Source organism: Notolabrus celidotus, unplaced genomic scaffold (assembly GCF_009762535.1).
Source record: "Notolabrus celidotus isolate fNotCel1 unplaced genomic scaffold, fNotCel1.pri scaffold_213_arrow_ctg1, whole genome shotgun sequence".
Classification (NCBI taxonomy): domain Eukaryota; kingdom Metazoa; phylum Chordata; class Actinopteri; order Labriformes; family Labridae; genus Notolabrus; species Notolabrus celidotus.
Window position 1 is genome coordinate 63,183 of NW_023260066.1, and position 23,619 is coordinate 86,801.

Sequence of the window (23,619 nt, forward strand, 5' to 3'; positions counted from 1 at the left end):
TGCGTCGGTGAGAGAGAGAGAGAGTGCTTTCCTCTACGAATCAAGGACGTGAGGAGAAAAAATAACACTTTCCAGATTAACCTCTGCGGCCCGCAGCCGAGAAACTCCTACAGCGCGATATACAGTGTGTGTCTGTGATGAATTACTGCCAAGAGATAAAAAAAAGAAAGTGTAGACGGAGAGAAAACGGGAGGAAAAAAAGGAGAGGTTGCAAGGATGGAGGAGAGGAAGAAAGGGTTTCTATCTATAAGAGTCTGGCTCAAATATAAACGTTATAAAAAGCAGACAGACTGGAGGTGAAAAGTCAGTTTGAGAGTGAAACATTCAGCCTTGATCAGAGTCAGCATCACAGTCTGAATCCACGGCTCCAACTCTGTCAAATACTGTCGTTCATGTCCCAAACAACGAGTTTAAAAGCTCTTAAATCTGAGTTTATGATGCTGGAGAGAGAGAGCAAGGATGTTTTCAGATTTATTAGAGAGCTGAAAAATAGAAGTTGATCTTTAATTCTGTACTTATCTGGAAACTGAAGGAGCCAGTGTTCCTGGACGGCTGAATATCCTCCGAAACCCCAATTTATTCCAGTGAGTTCCTGGAAACCAACGATCTGACATTTAGACCCACCTCAGGTGTTTGAACTTCTTTCTAGTTCTCTTCTTTCCTTCTTTGAAACCCTATTTCTGTCTGCTTTCATGCAAATTCAAAAGAGGAACACCAGGACTTTATTTCAACAGAAAATGGAAACCCATATCTGAAATTTCACTCAGCTTTCGCCACTTTATACAACGCTTTTTTCAGATTTCTCTTACAGCTACACATGGAGCACTACACAACCAATAGGCCAGTAAATATGACCACAGATGGAATGTCTTAAAATGTAAGCAATTCAAAAGCATGCGCCAAAGACAGAGTGCTCATCCTTCAGTCACAGAAACAACAAGGGTACGTCTGTGTTTCTGTTCGGATCAGGTGTTCCCACATGGCAGCGTGGATCCACGTCGTACGAGCCTCCTCTCTCTTCCTGTGACCCGGCTCTAAAGCAGCCACACAGGCTTTAGTCAGATGAGTCACTCATGGCCTGATTTGCGCACAAAGACGCCTCAGGGGCAAAAAAAAGCTGTTGGGTCACGGCTGACCTTCTGTTACTCAGCTCTCAGTGAATCTGGATGTATCATCATAGCCTAGAAATACACATTAAAGACTGAAAGCACTCAGAAACAGATGAGTCTGTCATCTTCTGCCTCTGATGACAACAGATAGGAGGCTGTGATAAACTTTGCACATCAGAGTGACGTCTTTTAGGGATCCTTTTGGACTTGAATTCAATATAAAGCAGCAATAATACAAGATACATGGGCTGGTGATAAAGTGTAAACCATGTAGATCATTTCTACTGTGTTGGTGAAGAAAAATGTTATTTCAATGCAAACTGGAGACAGTTAGGAGTTATCATTGTCTCAACTTTAACCCTGCAGTAAATGTTATTCTATGAGGCATTTAATAGTTTTTAAGGTTAATGAGATATTGTAATAAATTGATTATCACAGAATAACCTTATCATGATATCAAAGGTATTGTGGGAAATGTACAAAATGTACATTACCCCTTACAAGATGGTTCCAGGCTTTAAAATTTGGTATGGCGTGTTGAAAAACAGAATTTCATCACTTTTTGTTGGAAATATTTTTTATGACATCCATCCATTATCTTAATCGCTTATCCCGTTTGGGGTCCCGGGGCAGTGGAGCCTATCCCAGCTGGCTTTGGGCGGAAGGCAGGGGACACCCTGGACAGGTCGCCAACCTATCACAGACTTGTTTTTAAGACTTGTCTCGCAAACGATCACTTGTTACAGAATCGCTGAATCGTATGTAGTATTGTTCAGTGTTGTATCATAGCTTATTATATTGTATTGATTTTGTTTTGGTGTCTTACTCTTGGCTGCACGGTGGTGCAGTGGGTAGCGCTGTTGCCTCACAGCTAGAAGGTTCCTGGTTCGAAACCCCGGCCGGGCGGGTGCCTTTCTGTGTGGAGTTTGCATGTTCTCCCCGTGCATGCGTGGGTTCTCACCGGGTTCTCCTGCTTCCTCCCACAGTCCAAAAACATGCTCACCAGGTTAATTGGTCACTCTAAATTGCCCGTAGGTGTGAGTGTGTGCATGAATGGTTGTCTGTCTCTCTGTGTTAGCCCTGTGATAGGTTGGCGACCTGTCCGGGGTGTAGCCTGCCTTCCGCCCGAAGCCAGCTGGGATAGGCTCCAGCCCCCCGTGACCCCTAACAGGATAAGCGGTCAAGATAATGGATGGATGGATGTCTTACTCTTCTGGATTCATTTGTATCATATAGCCAGGATTCAGTGCCGTGTCGTTGTGTTCTGTTTCATCTTGTTTCATTCCATCTCGTATCACGCCATCATGTTCCCTTTCATATCGCTGCGTGTCATTTAATATCTTTCCACTTTGTAGTGTTTTGTCGTGTCTTAACAGCCCGTGATGTGCAGATGTAGAATGAACCTCGTGACACTGGCCAGCTTGAATAGTAATCAGATTTATTACAATCAAACAGCATCAGCTTCAGTAACAAGCATCGCGACTGCTTGGAGGACGACCAAGCCAGATGAAGTCGCCTCGCCTCTGTCTCCACGTTCTGGCTTAAAAACTATGACGGTGAACTCTAATTAGACTGAGGGTGTCCTTCAAACATGCACATATATGGACTCTTTAATACAAGTTTCACATTAGCTGCTGTTTGACTCCACTTATGAAAACCTTGTTCTGAGTATTGACAGAGACGTCAGCTGTCACTGTCAATCATATATTTGCCTAGGTCAAAGGTGATCTTTTTTAGGCCCTCCCTAGAGACTCCTGGAGCCATTCTACTGTAACTCATTCTTCTGGGCCCCTGATACTCAGATACTTCAGTTTCCAATCGGCAAACCTCCGGTCTCAAACGATGAAGCCCATGAGGAAGTGTTATAAACTGCAATTCATTGAGAATCCACTAGAGGGTGGCTGCAGAAACACAGGAAACCACATAGACATGAATGGGAAAAAGAGGATCTTTGCAGCATTAATAAACATGTTTACAGCCTGGTTCAAAAAACGGCTACGAAGCTAACCTCTCTATCGGCACACACTGGGATTTTATTTCTAACGTGACGGATCAGAAGATATTAAGATTACAACTTTCTGCCCAAATAAGGACATGAATGGAGCGACGCCTGCAAGCTAGTTCAGGCAGACAACTCGAGCTGCAACGCCATGCACGTCACATGTCCCACTCTCATAACCATCATCCAATCCCGCCCTCTGCCTCTCAAACTGGCGGTCTATTTAAACTGGGGAAAATCTCCCATCTCTCCCTCTGCCTGTCAGCGCCTCTGCTGCTGCATGCCTATTGCTGATATTTTCTTCTTCCCCGCCGCCTCCCCAGCTTCCACCTGCAGGCTCCGGGGGTGTTTGGTTTGTTTTGCTCATCACTCCTCAATGTCTGTATGTAAACTTATCTGCAGGGAGTGATGAGGCCGGAGCCTGGGCGCCAAACATGAATATGTATTTGCTGCTACAATAAACAATTTAAACGTGAGTTGTCGGACTGAACTGACGTGACTCCCGGTCGGGAACACATAGCTGTTGGCTAGGAGGTTCAAACTCCGCCCCTTTACGTCACACTCTGTCTGGTTGAGTTCAGCATTTCCAATATGGCTGCCGCCGTAGATTGGCTTCAAAACAGCGCTCAGGAACAGACGGGTGACGTCACGGAGACTACGTCCATATTTATACAGTCTAGGATTGTTTGGTGTTGTTTGTTGTAGTTCCACTACCAGTCCCTTGTGTATCGTTTCACTCTGTTGTGTTCCTTCTCCTATTGTTTCATAGTGTTCCACTTTGTATTGTTTTGTGCTGTTTGGTCTGATTCCACTTCACATAGTTCACTTTCGTATTCCCTCTCCCTGAACGAACATTTTGCATCCTGTAGAAACTGTTTCATACAAACTATTTCAGGTGTGGAAACCATTGGAACATCTTACACCAACCCAGGCACAGATGTTTAGAGTAAACAACATTAAAACAAAATGCTTTGCCACTGTAGAAGACTGTACAGTCCATCTTGTGCTACCTGTAAACGCTGTAAAGATCTGCTCAGGCATTTCTTTTCATTCTAGAGATATTACCTTTAATTGGCTATAAAAAGTATAGGATTTAATGTTATAAATATATAATTTGAAGACATTTTTAAGACATTTTTAAGATAAGTCTTGTGTAACTTCATGTCGTCAGGTGTGGTTTGGTATCACTCCACATCTCATGGTTTGGTGTCATTTGGTATGACTCCATTTCATATATTTACGTGTCTGTTCATGTGGTCTATTCTCTTCCTAGCTGCAGAAAGCTAATGTCTGAATCCAGGAACACACTCCATATTGTTTCAGACTTTTAAATCTCGTCTGTGATTGAGATGACGCTGTAGGACACTCACAGCACATCCTTTCATTCTGATAAATTTAAACACATGGTGAACCAGAAGCTTTCAGGCAAAGCTGCTTTTCTGTCAGCGGTCAAACATCTCAGTAACAGCATCTTATTATTTCTGAGAGGAGGACACATTAAGTCCAAAACATTTGAACTTTAAAGAGAAAGAGAGACTCAGCTCTGGTAGCTCCAAAATGTAACGATGTTTTTATTCCGTCCACGTTTAACAAGGTCCACCGGCCAAATGTCAGGACTGTCACGTCACAGAAGTTGTGTAAGGCAACTTGTCAAAACAAATCCCTCTCTGTAAACACTTTGTGATTACACACTGTCTTAGTAAGGATTGGATTGCAGGAGGACGAGGTGACATTTTTAACATAAATCTAAATTATGCATCTTTAAAGGAACGTCTCCTGTTGGACTTCTTTCACTTCCTGTGAGAACACAGACGAACCTGTTATAAATGCTGCTGCTCTATGAGTGCGAGTCTACTCTTTCCTCTTCACTCGGGCTGAGAAACGTCTTTCTTTCTGTTCTAATCAGCTTAAAAAAGGTTTATAAAGTCTTAAGTCAGAGTTGCTGAGACAAGCAGTCGTCCCGTTCCTTCTCGCTGCCTCACGTCAGTATTTTTTGGTCGCCTGTCGCCTTCAGCGTTGGGTTTGTCTTGCTGTCAGAGAGGCGGACTGGCAGCGGGAGGAAGTCATCACTCTGTGCTGCTCGGCTGCTCGGCTGCTCTGTGCACACTGCAGGCGGCGGTGATTCGGGGCCCCGCAGCCTCTTCACCCTCAGGTCTCGCAAATAACTACTCGGGACGTGTTTAGTGGCCCAAGGAGGCGAGTTTGACCATCTCCTCCTGAAAGCTGTGACATAAATCTGAGAAAAGAGAGCCTTTGGAGAGTCTGAAGCAGCTTCCTCTCTGTTTGTTGTGCACTGAATGAATGACAGGGGGTTTAACTGGTGTGTTGTCTCTTTTATTGCAGAGTGGGCGGAGACATGGCGGCGCTGAGGTGGAAGGTTCTGCTGGTCCTGGCGGCCGTCTTGTTCTTCTCCAGCGAAGCCGCACCCACGGACATCCTGTATCGGGTTCCAGAGGAGCAGCCGCCCAACACGCTGATCGGCAGCTTAGCGGCAGACCAGGGTTTACCCGACACTGGCCACTTGTACAAGCTGGAGGTGGGCTCGCCGTACCTGAGGGTGGACGGAAAGACGGGCGACATCTACACCACTGAGGTGTCCATCGACCGCGAGACGCTGAGGGACTGTCGAAACTTGTTCGAAGGCGACAAGTGCTTCCTTGAGTTCGAGGTGTCCATCACGGACATGGTGAAAGGCATCGGCTCGGGGCCGCGGCTCATCGAGGGACGCATCGAGGTGCTGGACATCAACGACAACACGCCACAGTTCTCCTCACCCATCCTCACCCTGTCCATTCCAGAGAACACACACATCGGCGCCCTCTTCTCCATCCCCATGGCCTCCGACAGAGACTCTGGTACGAACGGCGTGGCCGAGTACTCTCTGAGCACCGGACCGGACGCGGACCAGCTCTTCAGCCTGCAGGTGGCGGTGGACACGGACGAGAAGCTGCCCCAGTTGGTCGTCATGGGCAATCTGGATCGCGAGAGGAAGGACTCGTACGACCTGAACATCAGAGTGGTGGACGGAGGGAAGCCGGCGAGGGCGAGCAGCGCTCTGCTTCGAGTTACCGTCACGGACCAGAACGACAACGCCCCAAAGTTTGAGAGGAGTCACTACGAGTCCGAGCTGGCGGAGAACAGTCCACTGGGACACTCGGTGCTGCAGGTCAGTATACACAAAACATGCTAACCACACCGTCATACATGCTAACCACACCGTCATACATGCTAACCACACCGTCATACATGCTAACCACACCGTCATACATGCTAACCACACCGTCATACATGTTCATTTATCTTAATGCAGAGAAAGACCGTCGTCACGTTGGGGTTGTCAAAGCCACAGGACTCTAGAGACAGTACTTTAACCACGCAGAACACGGCTGCAAATGGGTTGTGTCCATTTCATTGAGTGAGTTTAACACAAACATGGACAGCAGAGCAGACATAGACCGTTTTCGTCCATGGAGTTTGGCAGCCTTGGAGAGAGGGACGATATTCTTTCATCTAAGGGTTTACATCGGTAGGGGTCCTCGTCTTTGAATAACCACGTAATCGTGTCAGCGCCAAAAACAAGAACAACATAGAGAAACAAACATTCTCCTCAGACTCTTTCCAAACAGAGCCGGTCCAGACCGGACTCTATGTTCTATTATATCAAAGACCCAACATCAAGACCGGATCAGATCCAGTCCCATCTTCCAGACAGGACTCAGTCTGATCTCATCTTAATCCACCATGAGCAGAGCACTTTGCAGCATTTAGCAAGTTACAGTGGCAAGGACAAACTTCCTTTAACAGGCAGAAACCTCCAGCAGGACCAGACTCATGTTAGACACACATCTGCTGAGACCGTGTTGGAGAGAGGGATAGAGGGAGATGAAGAGAGAGAGAGAGATGATAGTGGGGAGACGGATAGTAGTAGTTGTAGCAGCTGGAGTCTGGACCACGTCCACAGCAGCAGAGATCCAGAGGAACCTACGAGACAAGGGAGCTCAGGGACTCCAGAAAGGTCTAAGGAAAGAGAGAAGAGAGGGAGACCAGAAGAAAGAAAAGAGGAGAATAAGAGGTGAAGGAATGACAGAAGGAAAGGAGGGGATAAGAAAAGGAGACATAAAGGTTGAAGAAACATGGAAAGAATGAAGAGAGAAAGAAAGAATGAAAGAATAAAAGAAAGAAAGAAAGAAAGGATGAATAACAGACCCCAAAAAAGGAATCTACAGCAGAGATCCAGAGGAACCTACAAGACAAGGGAGCTCAGGGACTCCAGAAAGGTCTAAGAAAAGAGAGAGGAGAGGGAGACCAGAAGAAAGAAAAAGAGGAGAATAAGAGGTGAAGGAAAGGATAGAAGGAAAGGATGGGATGAGAAAAGGAGACATAAAGGATGAAGAAACATGGAAAGAACGAAGAGAGAAAGAAAGAAAGGAAGAAAGAAAGAAAGAAAGAAAGAAAGGATGAATAACAGAACCCAAAAAAGGAATCTACAGCAGAGATCCAGAGGAACCTACGAGACAAGGGAGCTCAGGGACTCCAGAAAGGTCTATGGTTAGTAACTTTAATGGGACAGGAAGAGTTAAAGTGAGAGACAGGATCCAAAATCCACAGGCAGACAGGCAGAAACCTCCAGCAGGACCAGAATCAACTAACAGGTCTACAGAGACAGACTGGTGTAATCAGGTTTGTGTTGACTCGTGGTGAGATAAAGTATCAGGAAGGTAAACTTGAGCTTGGAAAAGATGAACTTAAATACATGCAGATGAAAAAGAAAGAGGGAGTCAGAAGTGGGGGATGTAAATTGGACGGTCTAAGCAGGCCAGGGTCGTCCAGTCGAGCCCTGCCCCGCTGCCTCCGAAGCATCACTCTACAAACGCACGTTAAGTGAAATGAATTCTGCGGCTCTCTGAAACGCAATGAGCCACATCCAGAGCAATAATACCAATAAGCCCCGTGGATAATCTCATGACTGACTCAGATTAAGTCATGCACGGCTCACTGGAAGGCTGGCCGGTCGCGCCGTGCTCAGGGAGAGGAAGAGGAGGATGATACAGTGAGGTGGGGTTTGGCAGGAGGGGGGTAGCCGAGCCAAACAAACCCCGTCCTGCTTGGCGACACCGCGTACCGGCCGCCCCCGGTTTGAGGGCTCAAAGGTGAAGTTGAATCAGTAGTTAATATGTGACTACACGCAGGGATCCCACGCCCCTGCTTCACCTCCACCGCACCATCTGTCTGTACGGATAATTGAGCAGCATAATATGTGCAGTCAGTGCTCCGCGGTGTTGTCCTGCAGCTCTCAGCCTTATCACCAACAGGGGCAAAGGTTTGTGGGCAGCGTTTGGTGGACAAGGACTCACAGTCTGACTCGTTTTGAAACTAAGCTGTTAATTATTAGGCAAACTGTCATTTTCTCTCAGCTACACGTGTTGAATTTGAAGAGATTCCCAGTCTATGAAAGGCACCAGAGCAATGTGGCAACAAATAACAAAGAACTCTCAAGACTAGCAGGAAGTTAAGGCCTGACAATCCTGCTCCTTGGCGTTCGGTAAAGGTTCCACTGAATCTCTTAAATTGCACAAAAACACAAAAAGGTCAGATTAATCCTGACTCAGACTTTCTTTCTGACCCGTTCCACCAAAGACAGGATGCACATGTGTGAAGTTAAATCAGGATTTAGCAGCATAACGTCATACCTCAGACTTTAACCTCAGACTTTCCTTTCAAAAATAGGAAATCCTTATTCTCTCATGCTGTTGTCCAACACCCCCCTCCACTTTGATAATATCTAACATTTCGTTGCTGTGAAATCTGCAGCTCACAAGTCCAGTTTAACGTGATCATCCGAGCCAGTGGTCTGGAAGAGGAAACTGAACCAGGCCATGGTTTGTGACACTGCATGAGAGCTCATTATGGCAACAGGACAGCTGTAATGAGTCTAAAAGCTTGACTGGGATTCAAAATTTGACGACATGGTGAGAAAAACCCGTCCCCTAAGACTCCTTTGACCGAGTAATTAGGTGGTTGAAATATGTTTGTCACAGTGTCCCTGTTTGAGATGGAGGAAGGTCCCGAATGACTCCATGAAAACAGATCAAAGCATAGAAACACAACTACGGCTCTGCATACTTTCCCTCCCCTCCCACTATCATTCATGTTTAGATGTTATTTATTGAGGGAGCAATAAAAACACATTCAGTGTTACACACATTCAGTGTTACACACATTCAGTGTTACACACATTCAGTGTTACACAAATTCTCCTCCTTTTCAATTAAATGAAGAAAAACTAAAATAACAAACAAACAAGTCAAAAGATGGAGCGAGTAACAATAAAGGAAAAACAACATAGAGGAAAAATAAAACTCATACCCACCCACCCCTCCCCACCTCCATCATACCCACCCACCCCTCCATACCTCCATCATACCCACCCACCCCTCCATACCTCCATCATACCCACCCACCCCTCCCCACCTCCATCATACCCACCCACCCCTCCATACCTCCATCATACCCACCCACCCCTACCCACCTCCATCATACCCACCCACCCCTCCATACCTCCATCATACCCACCCACCCCTACCCACCTCCATCATACCCACCCACCCCTACCCACCTCCATCATACCCACCCACCCCTCCATACCTCCATCATACCCACCCACCCCTCCATACCTCCATCATACCCACCCACCCCTCCATACCTCCATCATACCCACCCACCCCTACCCACCTCCATCATACCCACCCACCCCTCCATACCTCCATCATACCCACCCACCCCTCCATACCTCCATCATACCCACCCACCCCTCCCCACCTCCATCATACCCACCCACCCCTCCATACCTCCATCATACCCACCCACCCCTCCCCACCTCCACCATACCCATCCACCCCTCCCCACCTCCACCATACCCACCCACCCCTCCATACCTCCATCATACCCACCCACCCACCTCCACCATACCCACCCACCCCTCCATCATACCCACCCACCCCTCCATACCTCCATCATACCCACCCACCCCTACCCACCTCCATCATACCCACCCACCCCACCCACCCCTACCCACCTCCATCATACCCACCCACCCCTCCATACCTCCATCATACCCACCCACCCCTCCATACCTCCATCATACCCACCCACCCCTCCATACCTCCACCATACCCACCCACCCCTACCCACCTCCATCATACCCACCCACCCCTCCCCACCTCCATCATACCCACCCACCCCACCTCCACCATACCCACCCACCCCACCCCACCTCCACCATACCCACCCACCCCTCCCCACCTCCATCATACCGTTCCACCCCTCCCCACCTCCACCATACCCAGGGGAAGTCCAGTTTGCCTTTGTCAAATTTGATTGATAAATTTAAATCAAAACTTGTTGTTAGTCATTTGTAGTTTTTCTTTTTTCAGGAAAAACACACAAAATAGATTAAAATCATAAATTTAGTTTTTTGTAATAAAATCTGGGATTTGATTCCTGGGTCATATCGCCCAGCCCTACTGTGAACTATCTTAAATTGAATAAGTTGGTGTCTAGAGTTAGCAGAGTGTTTATTTATGAACGTTATCCCAGATAACATTTTCCATCTCTACACCCAACAGTTCCCAATGAGCTTTCACACCCTGTGTAGACGCTGATGTTCCAGATCTCCTACTATATTTCAGACGATCATCTGAAAAGCTCCTCAGGGGTTAAATACCCGGCCATGTTGACCTACTCTGGTATTATAATGTGTTTGAGTCAATAAAAACCAAACAGGATCAGTGCTCTGCAGAAAGAACCTGCACCCCTTATTAAAGGAAGGCATCCAGTGGATGAATTGATCCTTTAATTGAAGGAATATGAGCAGGAATCAGAGATTCTGTGTGCTGAAACATGCACAGCCCGCTCTGCTTATTGACGACAGCAGTCAGCCCGGCTGGTTAATTGTTAACTGGGCGATCAGCAGTGTTTATATTTGCTGCTCGCCCGTACAGAGCGGCCTTGGAGAGCAGCCAGCTCACAGCTCCGACCCTCATCACGGCAGCACTTTGCTCCAGCAGCTCAACTGTTCAATACACAATTCTCAGAAGCTGTCAATAATTCACCGCCGCTCTGTGATGTCTGCTGCTTAAAGCCGCACCGGAGGAAGGGAAATCAATGGGCGGGAGAAATTATAATTTCACTTTCATGCTTTCTTTAACCTTAACCTCTCCGACTCGGATCGGTGATTTCCACGGTCACCCTGGAGGTTTGTGCTCGGTCTGTCACAGTCCTGAGCAGGCGGGAAAACACATATTTATTATGTGCCAGTGTAAACTAGAGACTCTCTTGGCTGCATCTACCTTTGAGACACATTCTGCATCTTAAGATATTCCAAAATGGACATGTTAGGTATTCCCATTTCATCTAAAAGCTTTAGCATCCCATCATTGATTAGTTCCCCCAAAATGTAGCTTCAAACTTAAGAACATGTCGTTTTAAAGAGAAAGCGACTGTGTCACTGATTTAAGTTTCATGAGACAAATAGTTCTTCTCCAGTATCTCCACACGGCCTTGTGCATGTATCTATTAATTCATGTTGTAACAGGTCGTCCCTTTTCACTGTGTACTTCACAAATATAAGCCATGACAAAGGAAAGTAATCTCAACCTTGAGAAATAAAGCAGATTTATAAAGGCACTGCTTTTCAAACGCCCAAACAATGTGATCATGTCTGCACAAATCCACATCATGACGATGTTTGTGAGGGTTAATGTCAAGAGGAAGCATTCAGTCCCACTCTGAAAGACAAAGAACTGAGTTCAGTCAATGCTTTCTCACATGATGTTAGCAAATATTGATTTATTTTGTAAGTAAAAGTAAAACTGGACTTCTAAAATTCATGTAAACAACTTAATTTCTTGAAGCTGGACTGAGCATGCTCCACAGTCGAGCAGCATGAATGGATAGAAGGAAGTTGGGTGGTAAACCAAAGTACCAAAAAGTAGAACCAAAAGCAAAGCGTTGAGTTTGCACGAAAGGCCCAGAGCTGTAAGGGTGTCCGTGTTTTCACCATTGGACACACAACCAGTTAGCCTCTTGCTAACTAGCTTAACATTTTTTTTACTGTGTGCCTGTAGCACTTTGAGATTTCTGTAAATGAAAAGTGCATTATAAATAAAATGTATTATTATTATTATTAAACACATACATACATACATGATGGAGGAATTATTCAATTCAGATTTAAAATCAGAATAAAGCAGACACTTACTTCAGATTGAAGTTTCATTCAGAATGATCATTTTCATTCTGAATTATTTACAAGGTCATTTTAATCTTTTTAAAGAGGATTTAATTTTTATTCTGATTTAAAGAGGAATTAAAAGTCTCATGGAAACGTAGCCAGTGTCAAATATTTTTGGAATGAGTTTCTAAACTTAATTTTTTTTACATCATGACGTTCTGAAGAAGACGTTAAACTCCAGCTTGATTATTAGAGTTACACATGGAGGTAGTCCTTGACCTCCAGGGCTCCTAACGAGCCCCTCATTGAGAGCACCTGCCCTCAGTGCACCCAGCTGGAGATCATCAGCCTGGCTGCTCATTCAAAGGAGTATCATGTTGTCCCTCAGTTTAGGGTGTGCAACAGAGAAGTCAACACCTTTGTAACCCAAAATAAAAGAAGCAGGAACTGGAGTCTGTTTTCTTTTGGTAGATGTAAATACGTCACGCCCGCCCCTGTCCAATCAGAACCCTTCCCAACCCCCAGACCTTAAGAGGAATAAAGACCATTAAACCTGTTCTCATGTAAACCTCAATTCAGAATTACTATTTCCATGGAAACATGAAGGAGAATACTTTAATTCAGAATGATTTAATTCAGAATTTAAAAACATCATGTAACCGTGGCCAATGTATCGATACATCTGATTTGTATTTGTTGATACTTAGTCTTTATGCTAAGTTAACATGCTCTTTAGTTAAAGCTTGTATTCATACATAAAGGGGCGCCCCTGACCTCATCTTAGTGTTGGTCAAAAGTTAAAAAGTATATTTTGGAGAAGAGCACTAAATCCCCGTCTCTGCCCAGAACATCAGAAGTTTTATTGTTAGCTTAAAGAGCCTCAGACAATCTTTTACCCCATTTACTGGGGGATTTCTTGTTCTTGTATTTTTGTGGGACTTAAATTTTAAAAGGATTATTTTGCTGAGAGCGTGCCTGGCTCAGATTCAGTTGTGCTTTAAAGGCAATAATGGCCTTAAAATTTAAAAGCCCTAATTACGTTAATGCAAGTCCCAGGTGCAGCCTGTGGAAAACGCTGAACCAGCAACACCTGGGACATTTAAATCAGCTGTTCAACAACTAGTTCGTTCAGTTCCACACAGTGACCTACATTTCTTAACGCTAGCTTTGGCTTTGAATGAATGCAATTAAAAAGGATTAGATGTGTAGATGCTGTGCGTCCTAACGAGTGCACTCTCAGTGATATTCTGCTGACTGATTGTACCTCCTAATTGACTAATTACCTCCGCTTACTTTTGGTTTAGGCCTATGAAGCCCAGGATATGTCCGATGTTGGTCGTCCTCTCAGGTCTTCTAATGGGCCCTGAGGAGCCGGGGCTTTTCTGATAATGAGAGGAACATTAACATTCACTCATCTGCCCATTAGATACCAATGACCCGCTGCACGGCCGTTAGATGTTGTTGCGTGGGCGTGTGCGCTCAGCTTTGATCGTCTGTTATGTTTCACACAGCAGAAAAACCTCTCATCAGGAAAACATAAAAAGCTTTGTGGCGTTTCATTAGTGATGGTTGTGATTCTTTGGGAGTCGAAGAAACAAAGCGATAATCAGATTGTAACTGAGTCAATGATGAGGAGCATTCCAGTCCTGGTTCAGCTAAATAAGGCAGATTCAGATAAAAGAAAGGCTTCTGTTGATTCGTCTTGAAAGACTGAAGTTGTAGTTAACTAACAAGTAAACTCGGGCGCTGGAAAGAGACCTAATGGGAAAACTGGGATGTGGTGAGGGAGAGAGGATAGAATAACAGAAAAGGAGAAGATGGTTTGACAAGTATTCAAAGGAAGAGCTTTAAAGTCTGGTCCTGCTCCTGACACCCGTCTAGATGCATCAACTGGAGGCACGAAGTGGAACAAAATACTAGTCTTCATCTCTCATAAATTACATTCAGGCAGAATACTGAACTTCTTGGGGAGAGGTGTGGTTCTAACCTTCTTTCTGTGTCCTCATAGGTCCGAGCAAACGATGCAGACACTGGGACCAATGGCGAGATAGACTACAGCCTCCATCAGGCATCAGAGACGGTCCAGAGGCTTCTACGCATCGACCGCTCAACCGGCATCATCTACGTCAAGGGTCTGGTGGACCGTGAGGAAGAGAACTTTCTCAAGTTCTTTGTGGTTGCCAAAGACCGTGGGCCCAACTCCAAGACCTCCAAGGTCTTGGTGACTATCATCGTCAGGGACCAGAATGACAACGCACCAGCCATCGAAATCCGTGGCATTGGCTTGGTGACGCACCAGGATGGCGTGGCTAATATCTCTGAGGACATGCCTATAGGCACGCCTGTGGCCCTGGTCCAGGTGTCGGACCGCGACGAGGGGGAGAACGCTGTGGTGACGTGCGTGGTTGCAGGTGATGTCCCATTTCAGCTCCGGCCTGCGAGCGAGTCAGCCAATGATCGTAAGAGGAAATACTTCCTGCAGACGACAACCCTGCTGGATTTTGAGCGAATCAAGGATTACAGGATTGAAATTGTTGCTGTGGATTCTGGGAATCCAGCTCTGTCCAGCACCAACTCCCTCAAAGTCCAAGTCACAGACATTAATGACAACACGCCAAACTTCTCCCCAACGTTGCTCGAGGTGGACTTCGGTGAGGGCAACCAGCCGGGCGACAAGATCCTTGACGTCGTCGCTTCAGATGCAGACAGCGGCACCAACGCAGAGCTGGCCTACAGCATCATCGAGCTGTCGGCCAATCGGCTCTTTGAAATAGATTCCAACAGTGGATCAGTCCGGGTGAGGAATGTTCTGGATCGGGAAGAAACCGAGCGGTATGAGTTCCGTGTGGCGGCAGCAGACAAGGGCGTCCCAAGCAAGACTGGCACTGCTACAGTGGTGATTAACGTCCTGGACCGCAATGACAACGACCCCAAGTTCATGCTGAGTGGCTACAGCTTCTCTGTGATTGAAAACATGGCTCCTCTCAATCCTGTTGGGGTAGTGACCGTCACCGACGCCGATAAGGGCGATAATGCCCGAGTGAATCTGTTTGTGGAACCAGACAACGGCAAGTTTGTCATCCAGAACGGCACAGGGACCATCCTGTCCCACATCTCCTTTGACCGTGAGAAGGAGAGCACTTACACCTTCCGCCTTAAAGCTGTGGACTCTGGTGAACCACCTCGGTCCTCCTACGTGGGTGTGACCATCAATGTCCTGGACGAGAATGACAATGCCCCCTATGTCACCAAACCAGCCAACTCCTCCTTCACATACATGCAGCCCGTCACCCCGACAGAAACCCGGGTGGAAGTTGTAGAGGCTGAGGACATTGACTCTGGACCCAACGCCGAGTTGGTCTACACCATCATGGGTGGCAACCCGTATGGCCTGTTCCATATCTCACCCAACAGCGGGGAGATAACACTGGCGCAGGAATTCACTGGAAAACACAACGGTCTGCATCGCCTGGTGGTGAAGGTCAGCGACAAAGGCAAGCCTCCACGCCACACCACGGCTCTAGTCCACGTCTTTGTCAACGACACCAGGTCCAATGTCTCCCTCATTGAGGCACTGGTCGGACACAGCCTCTACACCCCTCTGGACAGGGACATTGCTGGCGATCCCAACTACGCCAACGGTCAGCGCAGTAACATCCTGTACGGCATCCTTGCAGGTAGCGCTGGCGTCATTCTGGTCATCGTTGCTGTGGTCGTCATCAAACACCGGCTGCAGAAAGACACCAAGAGCGGTTATCAGGCCGGCAAGAAGGAGAGCAAGGACCTGTACGCGCCGAAGCAAGGCCCAAAAAATGGTAAAGGGAAAAAGAGCAAAAAGGGGAAAGCTCCCAAACCGGCCAAACCCCTGGAGGAGGACGAGGAGGCCAGTTTACAGAAAGGCCTCAAGTTCAACCTCATCAACGACACCGTCAACGACAGTCCCAGAATCCACCTCCCCCTTAACTACCCACCGGGAAGCCCAGACTTGGGCCGCCACTACCGCTCTAACTCCCCCTTACCTTCAATTCAGCTGCAGCCACAATCGCCCTCCGCCTCCAAGAAGCACCAGGCCGTGCAGGACCTCCCCGCCACCAACACCTTCGTAGGGACAGGCGACAACAACTCCACAGGCTCCGACCAATATTCGGATTACAGCTACAAGGCCAACCCGCCCAAATACAGCAACAAACAGGTAGGAGAGTACGCAAACACGCCAATGTACCACAGGGACATTTATTGGACCAACCGGGTGTGGTAGTCGAGCTGGGACTTATAGAGGCGATATTCTTCCACCAAAGCTGCACTGATTCCCCCCCACCCCCACTCCCTCAGCACCCACTCCGCAACGGCGGTTTCATTTTTGGTTTGTTTTGATTCTGTTCCACCATTTTTCTTTTTTTGTTTCTGTTCAGTTTTTTTTGGTTTTCACCTCCACATGGACACCACAACATCCACACCATGAAGGATTTCACACGGGATAGACCAAATATGGGTTTACCAATATTTATGTGGTGATAACACCCCCCCCCCCCAAAGAATGAACTCTGCTGACGGAGAGAAAGCTGGAGGGTTGTTTTATACACTGTTTGTTTGCATCACATGATAAAATGTTCTTCTTAAGGTAAATAAACTCTAAAGTAAAATCTGAACCATCCCATATGGGTCTATCCTTAGCTTTGACATGTTTTCATTTGTTTTCTGTGTGTTCACTTTTCACCGTGGGTTAAATGAAGGAGTTTTTTTTGTTATTCACAAGTGTTCTGATTCTGGAGGTCCACACTGACATCCTCATTAAGTCTGAATGTGTTTTTCTTTTCTCCTTTTTGTTTTTTCTACTCGTCTGGAGAGCTGACTCGAGGGTTTAGAGCTGCTCTTTATGGCCGGATCAGCTTGTTGAAGTGTGACAAAGAGTGACTGTGAATTCCTGAGTTAGTTTGGGACCCACATTTTTATTGTTTCTTGGCTTTTCTTTGGGCCAGGAACTAGACTGGGGCTGAGGAGCCACTTTAGAGTGTTTCCAACCAGTTCGGACCAATTTAAGGTAATTTCAGCTCGGTCAGGGAGCCAAGACGTGAAGAAAGGAAGAAAGAGGGAGAATCAGAAGGACAAAGGAGGGTGGGGGGTTGTATAAAGCTACTACACTATGAAGGAAAAGGTACACTAAGACAAAATACAACCATCTCTGAACCTCTGCACCTCCTGTCAGGTCGGCTGAAATACGTCTTTTAATTTCGCCGTGTTCCCAATCACAGGGGTTTAAAAGTCAATTGTTTGCACAGATTAATGGCAGGTAATTTTCCAGGCGCCCGCTTTCGCCTTCTTTTTACCCAGAGTGCCTTGCTCTCTTCTATTTAATGTAAAAAAAAAAAAAAGGGGTGGGGGTTGTTGGGGAGGGCGGCGGGGGGTGGGGGGGTCATTAACGAGCTTTCGCGCCACGTCATCATGTTTAGTGGCGCTGAAATGTGAGAAATGTCACGTGCACTGTGAAAACCCCCGTGAGACAATCGCTGTGTGATGTTCAGACTGTACATATATGTGAACCACATGTCAAATATCTTTTTGTATTCTTTCATATGTTGCACCGTTACGGTGTCGTCCTGTGAGTGTGTGTGTGCGCTTAACGAGGGCAGATCATCGACTTCCCGGCTTATTAAAAAGACTTACCAAAGATTCACACACACACACACACACACACACACACACACACATGCATCCTCGCTGTCATCGCCATCACAAACAGGAAGCTGGAGTTTGCAGAATTCCTGCTGGTGTTAGCATCCTGCTAGCGCTCCTGCTGGGTTAATATTTAGCCTGTTAACACTCGGAGGCGTCACACCTCACGGGCGTCCAGACGGATTTACAGTCACACCGACATCCTGTCAGCTCCATCACACACACACACACACACACACACACACACACACACACACACACACACACACACACACACACCTGCTCAATCATGTACCATTCTTCTTCTTCTTCACTGGGGAAATAAATGTACAGTGTTTTTGTTTTTTACGGCTCAAAGCAAGATTTTTATTTCAATAAACATGTTGCTTCAATGTTAAAGTGGCGCTCTCTGTGCATTCACTGGGGTGGGGGGACTGGGAGCTGTGGGAGAGCTGGTGGAGGTACAGTATCTCATTTTTCATTTCCATCCTTCACACATGGAGAGAGAGAGAGAGAGAGAGAGAGAGAGAGAGAGAGAGAGTGGTGCAATCACAGGCAAACCGAGGAGGGGTCCTGGAGCTTCACGGACATGCTCTGCAGGAAAACAGATTAATGTAGAGTGTGTGTGTGTGTGTGTGTGTGCAGACGATACCATGAATATACAAAGACTAAATATTGGAAGAGTGCAAAGAGAGACTTTATAAAGATACAGAAAAAAGAATGTTGAATTACAGCTTTTTGAAAATCTATTTAGGACATAATCTCATTTGATGAAGATAGATTAGATTTTAAAAGTGCCAGAAAAGTCATTTTTTTTATTCCAGGAGTTTTATCTGTAACACTTACTCGAGTGGGGGTACAGATTTTCATGAATTTCATTCATTTAAAATGTTAAATTAAATGTAGTCACCGTGCATCCCAACCAGCTTCCACTAGGCAAGGCACATTTATTTATAAAGCTCATTTCAGCAACAAGGCAATTCAAAGTGCTTTACATAAAATGATCAATACAGTTAAAAATGAGTTGAACATTAAAAGACATTTAAATGAAATTAAAAATAGTCATTCAAAATCTTAAAATCATGTTAGATTGTCAAGAATAAAAAGTTACAGGTTAAGAAATAAATAATTATTTGATTTAAGACCAGAGTGTCTGCAGATAGTGTTTTCAAATGTAACCCTCCTGTTATGTTTCAGATTAAATTGACCCATTTTAAAATTTCTTCTGCTTGGCTTAATTAGTGTAAACAACATTTACAATGAACATGGTTAATTTCACACATTTGCATTGTACATCTGTGAGAATTAAAGAACACCATTGCACTAAATATTAATTTGAATGGTTATTAATGGAGTTAATAATGAGATTTTAAAAAATGTTTATTGGGATTATTTTTGGGTTCGGACTCTTTTGGATCATTAAATATTCCCCGGGTCAAGTTGACCCAGAAACATTATTGCTGTCCCTAAGAAAGGAACATAACAGGAGGGTTGAGGGCTTCAAATGTTAAAAAGTCGGATTTTGTTCTTGGGAGAGGTCTTTGATTTTAGACAGCATGAAAACTGAGACGTGAATATTTATTTATTATTTTTGGGGGAATATTTTTTGGCATTTCTTCGTATAAATGTTACATATCATGTATGTGTTCAAGAATTAACTCAAACAGAAGAAGGAAGCAAAGATGAGAAAATGCTTGTTGAGAGAAAATATTAAGCATCCCTAATTTTTACCAACAAAGAGAAAGTGTTAAAAACTGCAGGAGTACCTGGACGTCTGGAAGTGTGCACAGTTGGATGTTGGACTTTGGTGTCCTTCATGTCGTTTAAGAGTTAACCGACTTTTGGACTTTAATATTACAAACTGCAAGGTTTCTGATATTTCAAATTGAGAATTGTGCGATTACCTCAGACTTATATGATGACTAATATCAGGTTACTTCAACACATCTTTAAAAGTTAGCAAAAATAAATGTTAATGTTAACCTGGATTTGAAATATCTGCAGTTTTGATCACAAACTCTAAAAGTCTAATAAATGAAATGGTGTCATCGGCGGAAAGTGTAGTCCTTGGTGTCGTTTTGAAGAAGTGCAACAAAACTGCAGACATTTAAAATATAGAATTACAACATCACAAAGAATTCACTGCAAGGCAAAACTTAACAAACAGAAAGTAACACGTAGGACTACAACTGTCGCCGACGACGACATGATTTAATTTCCTAATAAGGGCAAAGATCTAGCAAAGGTCCAACTTCCAGCTAAGCACGCTCTTACGGACGCCAGCTGTGTCGTCAAAGTTCGGCTTTTAATCTGGAGAACGTGTTTTTACGAAGACGCCGTTTAGTTTTGAAGCGAGGGAGGAGGAATGATCAGAAATCGTCTGTTCTGCTCTTTAAACAGCAACGCCTTCAAATCTGAATATCTGCTACAACACGCCGATCATTTCAAGTTGTAGCGTTCAAAAGGAGTTAAAGGTTTCTTTATTTACAGCTTTAAGAATCACTGGAAACACACACACACACACACACACACACACACACACACACAGTAAGGACCACTTTGGACAATGTAACCACAGACAAAGATCAAACTGTGCCGAGCAGGTGCCTAACCTGCCGGGGTCAAAGGTCAAATATCACTCAGACACAGTTATTAGCGGCAAAGAGTGAAGAGGTCAAAGGTTAATGAAGTCAACCTAAACCCCCCTCCAGTCCCCCCTCCAGTCCCCCTTCCTCCCCCTCCTCCTCATCAGGACTCACATTAACAGTCCGACGTCGTCCTTCCTGCTTTTATGCTGACCAACTCGGCTGTCTCTATGGTAACACAGCGACCTGAGTGTGTGTGTGTGTGTGTGTGTGTGTGTGTGTGTGCTGACTCATAGTACTGACCCCCTCCACCTCCCCCATCTCCAGCCCCGCTCCCTCCATCCAATCCAGCACAATCCCTCCTTCTATGGAAAGCTCTGCCCTTTGAATGAAGAGAGATGAAGAGAGAGTGTGTGTGTGTGTGTGTGTGTGTGTGTGTGTGTGTGTGTGTGTGTGTGTGTGTTGCCTGTCACTCAGTTTATATAAGCCCCGAGCAGAGTGTTTGTTCCTCTCTCCCACATACCGACTCTGATTTCATGGATTGCAGCAGTCTGAGTTACAGATTTCTCTACAAACAAACAGAAGAATCAAATATTCCTCCGCTCCTTTTTCTCCTTCAGCGCCGTTTAAATTCACATTTTCGGACACAGGCTCTCATCGACGGAGTCTAACGGAGTGATTTTCCAGATTGAGCTGCAGCAGAAAGGAGCTTAACAGATACAGATCTGTAAACACAACAACAGGGTGTGAAACATTCCTTCTGTCTCCACACTACTCTGTCATAGGTCAGAGAATCACTACCCTGCAGCCTCGCTCCACTATCAGGGAGCGCCCCGGCTGTCTGCAGCCTGTTCTCACAAACAAACAAGTCCTCCAACAAACAAGTCCTCCAACAACCAGGTCCTCCAACAAACAAGTCCTCCAACAAACAAGTCCTCCAACAAACAAGTCCTCCAACAAACAAGTCCTCCAACAACCAGGTCCTCCAACAACCAGGTCCTCCAAGAAACAACCAGGTCCTCACAACCAGGTCCTCTAACAACCACGTCCTCCAAGAAACAACCAGGTCCTCCAACAACCAGGTCCTCCAAGAAACAACCAGGTCCTCACAACCAGGTCCTCACCACCAGGTCCTCACCACCAGGTCCTCACCACCAGGTCCTCACAACCAGGTCCTCCAACAACCAGGTCCTCCAACAACCACGTCCTCAAACAACCAGGTCCTCCAACAACCAGGTCCTCCAACAACCACGTCCTCCAACAACCACGTCCTCCAACAACCAGGTCCTCCAACAACCAGGTCCTCCAACAACCAGGTCCTTCAACAACCAGGTCCTCTAACAACCAGGTCCTCTAACAACCACGTCCTCCAACAACCAGGTCCTCCAACAACCAGGTCCTCTAACAACCACGTCCTCCAACAACCAGGTCCTCCAACAACCAGGTCCTCCAACAACTACGTCCTCAAACAACCAGGTCCTCCAACAACCAGGTCCTCCAACAACCACGTCCTCCAACAACCACGTCCTCCAACAACCAGGTCCTCCAACAACCAGGTCCTCCAACAACCAGGTCCTTCAACAACCAGGTCCTCTAACAACCAGGTCCTCTAACAACCACGTCCTCCAACAACCAGGTCCTCCAACAACCAGGTCCTCCAACAACTTTTGTAACGTCACCGCATGCTGGAGGAGATTCTGACAATCATTGATCATCTGATAAACTCTTCTTTAGAGAGTTACTGACGCCTCCTTCAAATAGTCAGCTCCACACAATCAGTGATTCAGCATAAAAACTACACGTACGTCTGATTTACCGCTGCTAAAAGTAAAACCACTTCCCCAAGCGGCAAGATCTGAGCACTGATTGAAGAGCAGGACCTCCGAACTCCTCCTCTCCTCATCCATGTTGTCTTTCTGGTCCTCTGAAAACCTCTGACCTGTTGACTCCAGGCCTGGCTCCGCTCATCATGACTTTGGTTTGTTGTTGTAGTTAAGTGAAATACGATCTGGTGATAACACAGAGTCTTTTATTCTGAAAATTAACCACCTGACTTCCTGTCCCGCTCCATCTGCTCTGTTGAGATTGATGCGTCGTGCTCCGGCATCCGGCACAAATAGAAGTCTTGTGTATCTGATCGGATCCAGTGGAAGTTAACACATTGACTAAGATAAGATAAGATCAGATCCTCCTTTATTCGTCCCACTACGGGGAAGTTCATGGAGTTCCAGCAGCAAACAAGAAGGTGTTCAGAACAAGAATTGAACAAGAATATATAAAGGAAAGAAATGTCCATCAGAGACGACAGCTTGGACATAATCCTCCTGTCAGCCACCACCTCCACAGGGTCCAGGACTGAGCTGGTCTTCTTCCCCAGTTAGTTCAGTCTGGCTCTCCTGTATCCTGTCCGCCCACAGCAGGTGAAATCCTTCCAATGTGGCGTTGGTGTCCGGTGTTAGCTCTGTTAGCATGATGCTACTCTGGTCTTGGGTTAGCTGGTCCACCTTATCGTAGATAGATCTTACAGTCCCCATAACGGTGGGTGGAAGGACAGGTCCATGTGGTCTTTTCTTAGCTTGCACCTCAGTACCAGCACGTCGTCCTCGCCTCCTTCTCCTCAGCTCACAGGGAACATCGGGCCTAGCGTCGTTTAGCATCGACATGCTACGGGCTGCTAACAGCTGATCTCGTATGTAAACAATGTTACCATGGTTACACGCAGGATCTCCGGACACACACAGGAACAAAAACAGTTAAAACACCCCTGCAGTAGTCAGTTTGGTGTCCATGGCCAACAAATGAGTCCTTAAAAGTCCTGACTCCAAATACAAAGAGCTTGTGTGATTTAGATTGTGTTGTTCAGCCTTGATGATCTTCTTAAAATGATTTTGTGTGCAGAAATAGAAAACAGTGGAAGAAGGTGCGTACACGTTAAAGCTTTAATTCTTGTTTTGTTAATACGCCGGCGCTCTCAGTTTGACTCCTGCAGACTTTGCTGCAGCACTTCTCTGTGCATGAGGT

General features: G+C 45.9%; 2 protein-coding genes across 2 annotated transcripts in view; both read left to right on the forward strand.

Annotated features, from left to right (window-relative positions):
* LOC117809047 (protocadherin-1-like) overlaps positions 1-18,412 on the forward strand; it is a 37,716-nt gene extending 19,304 nt beyond the window's left edge. The window contains exons 2-3 of the mRNA XM_034678728.1: positions 5,452-6,274; positions 14,349-18,412. Of these exons, the coding sequence (XP_034534619.1) occupies positions 5,465-6,274; positions 14,349-16,598 (3,060 nt within the window). The 5' untranslated portion in view covers positions 5,452-5,464 and the 3' untranslated portion in view covers positions 16,599-18,412. The remainder of the gene's footprint in view (positions 1-5,451; positions 6,275-14,348) is intronic.
* LOC117809048 (extensin-like) lies at positions 17,484-22,211 on the forward strand. The gene is made up of 2 exons (XM_034678729.1): positions 17,484-17,495; positions 21,384-22,211. Exons 1-2 carry the CDS (start codon positions 17,484-17,486, stop codon positions 22,209-22,211), a joined length of 840 nt encoding a protein of 279 aa, XP_034534620.1.
* The last annotated feature ends 1,408 nt before the right edge of the window (positions 22,212-23,619 follow it).